Raw genomic sequence first — 8358 nt, forward strand, 5'->3', positions numbered from 1 at the left:
TTAATACATGTTTGTTATTCCTTCGACATAAACACTTAGATATTATAGATAACTGTACTATATTACTAAATAATTTAAATATGTGATTATAATAAAGAACCATTTTCTGATATTTTAGTTCACAGAAGTAAAGTCCCAATTTAGGTCAAGCGTTGCCGGAGCTGTAAATTCATACTGTAATCAGAACGAGGCTACTGCAAGATATTGCTGCGGTGATAGCCTTACATATAGGTAAGTTGATTTTAATATTCACAGTATGATGGTTAACTGTCACCCGAAGTTACCTTCAATGGATAAGTACTTGGTCACATGTGGAGAAGTGGATAACTACTGGTTAGTTATCCGGAAAACCCGGTATGGTTGACCGCTGTCCGAGAGATTATCAAATTATGTTAATCAAAAATAAAAAAACAAAACAAAAAAAACAGAAAAACAAATCATTCATTGTGTCTGTTAAATCTTGCATGAGGTTATCGCCCCTGATGACTGTCGGAAAAATGTTAACCGAAGTCACCGCCCTTGGTGATAGTCTATGAATTAAGTGTACCGACTCCTCCCCTTATACAACCCCCAGAAAGATAGGTATACCGCTCAATACGTTTGGCTAAGGGGTATGTTAATTCAATTAATAAATGTATCACAATTTTCAAAGCAAACTTGTTCTCATGAAGCACATTGTATGTATTAAAATTGAAAGTGTCTGATGACAATGTTCAAATCATCTGAAAGAGACCTTAATGTCAAAGAGAGTTATATTACATAATTATTAAATATAGCTTTGTGCTAATGCAGGAACGTTCTTTTCATGTAATTCGTCAGATTTCCGTGTTCCTTGTTAAGCACGGTTAAATTTGTTCATATCTTTTAGAAAAATTTAGACTTCTGTTTGGAAACTGATTTTTATAATCAGGTAGTCATTGAAAATTATCTTCATTTATTAATATGCAAACTGTCGTTTTCAATTTCAGCTCAACAACGTCAAAGTTATTTATAACCTCAGATGACGTAATTATTAGTGACGGGTATCCGACGGTTGATAATGACGGTAATGTTGTTGTGGTGTTTGTCCTTCGTTATGACTCAACGAATGAGTTATGCTCATCAGGGTCGGCGAGTCGACGGAAAAGGGCAATAACTCTTTCAAGTACGCAGAGTCTGATGACGCAAACAACGCTTTTGCAATTGATTGATTCACGGTAAGGAGGCTGTTAATGTGATAAGTCATGGGCAAAATGGCTTACGATAATATTTATCAGCATTTTTAACATTGTATAATTAATAAAGAAATATTGAGCGTGGTATAAAGTTACAATTTATCAAAATGATCTACTGGTAAAGCAACCGAATTGATTCTAAAGTAAAGAAAATAAACGTAAACTTACTCCCTTTCCTTCGTAATAAATGGAAAATGTTCATTTTTGTTACTGGATTGAATAGGTGAGCAAAGAAAAACATATTAGATTTTTAAACAAACAAATTTATATTTTGCTAAAAACTACAGCTTAAAGTAAGAATGTTTAATTACTGATCCATCCAAATTATGGTCGCATAATGTAGCAAAGAATTACACTTCATACGCTTTTTCATTACAGGCAAACTGTGATAGTTACAACCTTCACGACACAGATACAGTCTGCGACCGGGTCCACGTTAACTTTAACGATTGAATCAATAAAGGTTGTCGATGATGGTTCAACGCCAGGAACGGTTAGTGTGAAGCCCAATTAATCTTCAATTAGAAACATTTTGATTTTGAAATTTTCTATCAGTGTCCATCAGCTTGTTATACTTGTGTGTTCGTTTATGTTTATTTCTTTTTCCATTTACACAAAAGAATGATACGTGTTTTTGGCCTTACATAATGTTGGACACGGTATGTCTATTCATTTGAAATTCTGTAACTTTTTCTTTTATGCCTTATTAAACAGTATATTTTGTCTAAATTTAGCTCTTTGACAACATGTGATCGCAAGTTGACAGGATATTTTGTTATACAGTAACTGTTCTTTTATGAGAAAAGTACATGTATTGTTTTATTAAATACAAAATGCGATACTGCTACCATATAAATGGTGAACCATATATGTGGTGAAGTATACTTTTAAATAAAAATATATTTACATGCTTTATTCTATTCTAGGACACTAAAAAGCGCGGCACACCAGCCTGGGTGATTGCACTTGCTGTTGTGGGTTCGATACTTCTGCTGGTTCTGATCGTTGTCATAGTGATAATTATAATCAAGTTGTAAGTCCAATATTTCTGCTTTTTAATTTGATGCTTAACATCATTAAAAAAATAATGCATGTGTACATAAAATACTTAAATGCCAGTGCTTCGCTTTTTGAAAGTCATCCGTCTGTATCATTTTATGAGCAGGTTGTTCATAGTCATAGATTAGAAATAAATAAATAAAAACAAAAGGCTCACTGCTGGAGGGAGGTAACTAAGTCTGCTATAAGACCGCAGCATTAGGGACTTTAAGAAAGCTGTTCTGGTGGTCTGTAATATTGTTACAAGCGAAATGAACTTTACAAGTTACTATCAAGTATGAATATGTATAGCATGTTACACTTGTACTTAATAAATTTCGATTCATTTTTCGATACAAAAATAGTGTTATTTTGTTATTGAAATGTATTTAATATTTCGATTAAAATTTGACAGGAACATGAAAAACAAAGTGGAGGTAGTTGAGGTTATGGGAGGCGAAGGGTCGAACAATCGAAACCAACCTACGGTAAGAAGAACGACAACTGTACGCCAAGCAGACGAACCTCGACATCTTCCAGGAGAGGCGGGACCAGGAAGACAAGAAGCGCCGCCCAATCGGGGCAGTCCAAGGGGAGGAGGCGTTGTGACCTTGGCACCAGTTGATGATCCCGATTTATCGCACGTATAGGGAAAAAGATAAATAAAAATGTTCTAACTCAAGTAATACATGTTATTTTATACTTAACAATTATACTTTTTTATTTAAAAAAGTATGATTTCTAATTAATATAATCTGTTTATAGATTGAAATACAAACAATTCAACAAAACTGCCTGAAATCAAACACTTTATTTTTTATCTTAAAGAAATATGCTTGAATAACGTTTATTTAATAATTGATGTGTGAATCGGTGTTGAAGAATTGTAAAAGAGAAATCATATTGTAAATTAATACATGTATGTTCACGAATATTGCCGGTTTGTTGAAGGACATATAGCGTTATTGCCTGTGATAAACAAGTTGTATAATATTGTTGTGTATAGTTAAAGTTTATCTTGTATTGTAAATCTCATCAAATGTAATTGGTTTATCATTTTCTTATGCCAGCTTATGAAATCGGTTATTTATTATTTTTTAATAAAACTTAAGTCATAGCGTATCATCTAATAGTACTTTGATATTGAGATGATTCTATGAAAGTGTTTATGACTATGCGAAATAAAAAAAAACCCGATCTATTTGAGCCGCGTCACAACAAAACCAACATAGTGCGTTTGCGACCAGCATGGATCCAGACCAGCCTGCGCATCCGCGCAGTCTGATCAGGATACACGATGTTCGCTTACCAACTCTATTACAAATAGAGAAACTGATAGCGAACAGCATCATACATAATACATATAAGATACATTATTTCAAAACAAAAATAATTTGCGTTACATAAGCTCCGTCACTAACCTGTTGCGATTGAACGCATGTTAAAACACCAATTGTATGTTTGCCTGCAGTGGTATATGTTCATAAAATATTAAGTAGGCCTATATTGAAAATTAGATGTGCACTGGTTTTTCTTAAAAGAATGACATAGATGAAATTGACTTTGTCATTTGGGATTTTTCAAAAGTAAATTTTTGTGAAGATTTATTATTTTTTTTAGCTCGGGATAAAAAGCTTTCGTGCATGAAAATCTTTTTTTTCTCCGTCAATGTTTGGCGGCCGTAGATATATATTCAGTATAGGTTATGATTGGGTTTTAATATCTGATTGCCACTTGCCACATACGAGTAGGAATACAAGAAGCAAATTAGATAGGGCAATTCATTTTTTAATTCAGCTGGACTGACCAAATATCATTTTATACCTTTCGATGCTACAACCGGAAGTGATTGGCCTTTGTCACCAGTATAGAGCCAGGATAGCCTACACGTCCATGCAATCTGACAAGGCTCTATACTGTTGGTTGCACAAGTTTTGTATATCCATATTGAAACTCCTTTACCTTTGACCTTAACTGTTCAAAGTTCAAAGCAGGGTAATTTGATTTACATAGAATTCAGCTGGTGTAGGATTATTGTATACCAGTGAGATTTTTGTTTTATTTATTATTTTTATTCTAAATGGTTAAGCCCTGAAGAAACCACATATCTGTAAACGCTGTGATCCTCGATTTGTTGTTGATATTTTTAATGATTATACATGTACAATGTTATATGAATTAGTGTTTGTTAATATTTTAGTATATATAATATGTGAGTATATATATAATTATATTGAAGTTTTTAAGATATTTTATATTTTAATATACTATATATTGTGAAATTAAATCCGTCCAGTGTTTACTTAGATAATCACGTGACGTTACTTGGTCACAAATTATATCTGAATGAAATTTTAAAAGCTCAACTTAGGTATAGAAACTTTAATTATTTCAAGGGTGGGTGGTAAACTGTTTAAGCCTATGTCATAACAGATCTCATGCATTCTGACCTGACCTCATGTGCGGATCGGGAGAGAAAGGGGCGGGTAGGGGGTACATGACGCACGTTGGTTAGCATGTACAATACCTCAGAGATTTGTATCTCAAATAACGTTTTAGCGAAAATCACGCAACATGACCCCGTCTGGAAAAGTAATAAAATGTCAACAACCCACCCCCTCTTTTAGAATATGTCGAAATTTAGCGACCACCTCTGATAAAAACATTCCTGGTTCCGCCCTAGGGTTTTATGTCATAAGTTGATAATATATATTTATATCCATTCCCACAGATTAACAGATTTGGACGATTTTTAAAACAGGGTCATTCGCAAAGTAAGGACCATACAAAACCATTAAATTTCATGCATTCATATAAATGCAAATGAAAACTATTTTGACCGATCAATATTCAAATAAATATTTTTATTTGTTGTAAAATCTTGAGTAAATTTTAGCCTATTTTACATACAAATAAAACATATCATGCATAAACGAGATCTTATTATTCTTCTTTCAAGATAATTTTTGAAGAAATCAGTGTAAAATAACCATTGTACATATCGCGTCCGTTTTGACGTGAAACTTTTCCAAGAATGTTATACCTTAGAACTAAAAATCTTGGCATTATTATTTCCCTGTTTTTCGTTTCTCTTTTCTTTTAGTATTTAACATATTTACGTTATATTGATATTTTGCACGCCAGTTTAGAGAGCCTCGGGTCGTTGTAAAAGACTTATTTTTTCCGTTCTTTATTATATCCATATTTATTCTTTTCTTTATGTTTTTCTACTCGACAAAGCACATTTCACAGTTAACTGTAAAAAATGATGACATAGGTACATTGTATATTTTTGAAGTGATATCTGAGAGTAAAAATCAGGGGCCAAGAAAAATGAAAAGTCCAGGGAAAAAAAACGTACAGGGTGCATTACTTGTAACAATATTAACAGTGTTAAAATGTGCTGCAACTACATATGTGTTGTGATTGACAAATTGTTTTATTTATATGATTAACTATTTTGTTTCCTTGCCTTTTAAAATTGTTAGTATAGATCTATGATGATAATTTGACATTGTCTTTACATTACCAAGATGGAAATGTTGTTATTTACTTTACATTAATTTACCAAGATGATTATTTTGACATTTTCTTTACATATTCAAGATGACAATTTTGATATTAATTTTACAATTAAAATAATGATAACTTTATCTGTTGTTTAAATTGGATTAGATAAACATAAACATATATGATGTAGTACTAATTGGAATTCTATAAGTATCCCATAAGCCAAATTATCATCTTAGTTCAGTACAATACCATTCTTTATTGTCTTAACATAAACATTTAGTTTATGAGTCAGACCTACAACTTGTATTTAAGACTTAAAAAATGCGGTGGCTGAGCTGAGCTCTGGTAAATTCAATGTGGCTTACTGTCGTGATCCAGAGTGAAAACTACCAACACCACCACTACCACTGTAATTATTTGATATATTCTTATATAGTTTGCAGCTCAATATATCATTCATGATGTCAAATTATGACATGACGCCAGATAATCACGTCACTTTACTATTCATTTTGAACTGGATATGCCACAATTATTTCATGTTGTTTTTTAACATCTTATTAAAAATCATTACTAGTATGTTTCTATTTTTTAATTTAAAAAAAGCATAAAAATATGATTTTCAATTGATTTCAAAGTATATTTTTAAACTATATTTGCATATATTTCTGTTTAAAGTGCTCCAGCTCATTTAAGTAAGAAATTCAAATGTTATGTTTTTAGGCTTTTAAACCTCAGTGGAGTTTCTTTAAATACACAAGGAGTACTAATATAAAATAAATATGCAAATGAACCTTAGAGTCATTTAGTTTATCACAAAAAATCAATAAATTACTTTTTAGATTCACAACACCTTCATTAGAAATACTTATTGTATAAAGTTCTTTTCCAGAGATAAACCTTTTTATCTTAACGTCAAAATTCCCTCTTAAATATTTTTCGTGTGTTAAAATTTGTTAAAAATTATCATCTTTGTCTATATTAATTTTAGGTATTTTGTATAAAGTTTAAACATTCCACATTCGGATGGAAAGTGTATATATTTCATTCCAGTACTGGACAGTTTGTATTTAATTTAAAACGAATCCATGATGCTTTACATAGGCAAGACAAAGTACTGAATAAAATGGTTTCAGATAATTTTATTTATTTATGCCCCAGAAATGATTTTAATTCTATGTCTCTAAAGCTTTTTACTTTTGGTATCGTAAAAGATTTAAAAATGCTACTCATTGGTCGAGAGCCTAAAACATTTTTTAGCTTCTGATGCTATTGTTAATTGGAAAAGTTATAGTGATTTGGTATTTTGTTTGTAAGTCAAAATACTAGTCTAGTACTTTGTTTACATTTTGCTGTGGTGACAAGTATCTAGCATGCTCTAAAACCATAATTTTAACATTTTAAAACTCATCTTTGCCTTTTCGAATTCATATTTTCAGGCATATGAGCCTTTTGAAAATGTGTACATAATTTAGTCTTTCAGTATTTATGTAGACTTTGTTACAACTTATTTCTGTGATAAACCGAGCATAAAAAACAAAACAGTTTAGTATGGAATTGATCTATTTTTAGACACGATAGTTTTTCTCATCAAGGGGCAGTTTTACAAACGAAAAAGAAAAAAAAAGAAAATCACTCATTTCTAATCAAAAACCAATTCTAACTTTTTGTACAAATTGTTATTGTTCTTACGTGCAATAAAAGTTGTTTTTAAAAAAGTTTGTTCTTTTTAATATATAGCAAAAAAAACCGGATAAAACTATCTGTACGTCTGTGTATGCCAACCGTCTATCCGTGTTAAACGAGTTCCATTGGCCCGTGGCAATCGTTCGCATGCATTGAAAATAGCATACATATTTTGAAATATATGAACGACAAAGATCCATAGCCATACATAATAACCAATGAGCTATGTAGTTTAAAGGGATACTCAGGCAAAATAATGGCAAAAATATAAAAATGATTTTCTGTACTCAAATCACCCTAAAATGTCATTTCTTAAAGTCCCAACATGAATTTCTGTATAAATTCTATATATTTTGGGTTTGAAGTTTAAATATATCTATATATGTTGTACGAAATTTTGACGCGAACAGAATCACCGAATAGTTTAAAAACAAGTCATGCGATTTGAACAAACCCTGGAAGTTACAATAACAAATATTGTGGATATTGTATGATTGAAACAAGTCTAAGTAATTGATTTGACATGTTTTTAAACGTTTCCAGAGTACAGAGTGACAACTATTGTGAAATTTTAGCGCTCTAACCTGACCCACGCGGGTCAAGTTAGGAAAACACCATTTTATTCTTTATATGGAGAAAAGTTTTGTTCCTTTGACTGTTTAGTGTATTCATTTTGAGGACATTTACAGAATAATGAATGAAAATTTCAAAACTAAGAAATGAAAATTTTGCCTGTGTCTCCCTTTAAGGCCTAACTCTCTGTCTGATGGTGGCAACTGAATCTACCTATACGACAAGTGCAAACCATGATCGACTTTCCTTTACAGAAAGTTACTTATTCAATGGGAATAAATAACACGCCTAAGCGACCCCCCAGTAACTTGACCAACAAGACGTTTTATAAGCA

At 31.7% G+C, this 8358-nt stretch overlaps 1 protein-coding gene across 1 annotated transcript in view; it reads left to right on the forward strand.

The window, feature by feature from the left end:
- The window catches only part of LOC132736996 (mucin-like protein), a gene marked incomplete at its 5' end in the record, with an annotated part of 36514 nt that extends 32996 nt beyond the window's left edge, over positions 1 to 3518 (forward strand). The window contains 5 exons of the mRNA XM_060724226.1: positions 119 to 231; positions 969 to 1196; positions 1593 to 1707; positions 2141 to 2247; positions 2668 to 3518. Coding sequence (XP_060580209.1) covers positions 119 to 231; positions 969 to 1196; positions 1593 to 1707; positions 2141 to 2247; positions 2668 to 2902 — 798 coding nt within the window. The remainder of the gene's footprint in view (positions 1 to 118; positions 232 to 968; positions 1197 to 1592; positions 1708 to 2140; positions 2248 to 2667) is intronic.
- Between the last annotated feature and the right edge of the window lie 4840 nt (positions 3519 to 8358).

This window comes from Ruditapes philippinarum, unplaced genomic scaffold, assembly GCF_026571515.1.
Source record: "Ruditapes philippinarum isolate M1 unplaced genomic scaffold, ASM2657151v2 ctg3664_1_1_1_1, whole genome shotgun sequence".
Lineage (NCBI taxonomy): Eukaryota > Metazoa > Mollusca > Bivalvia > Venerida > Veneridae > Ruditapes > Ruditapes philippinarum.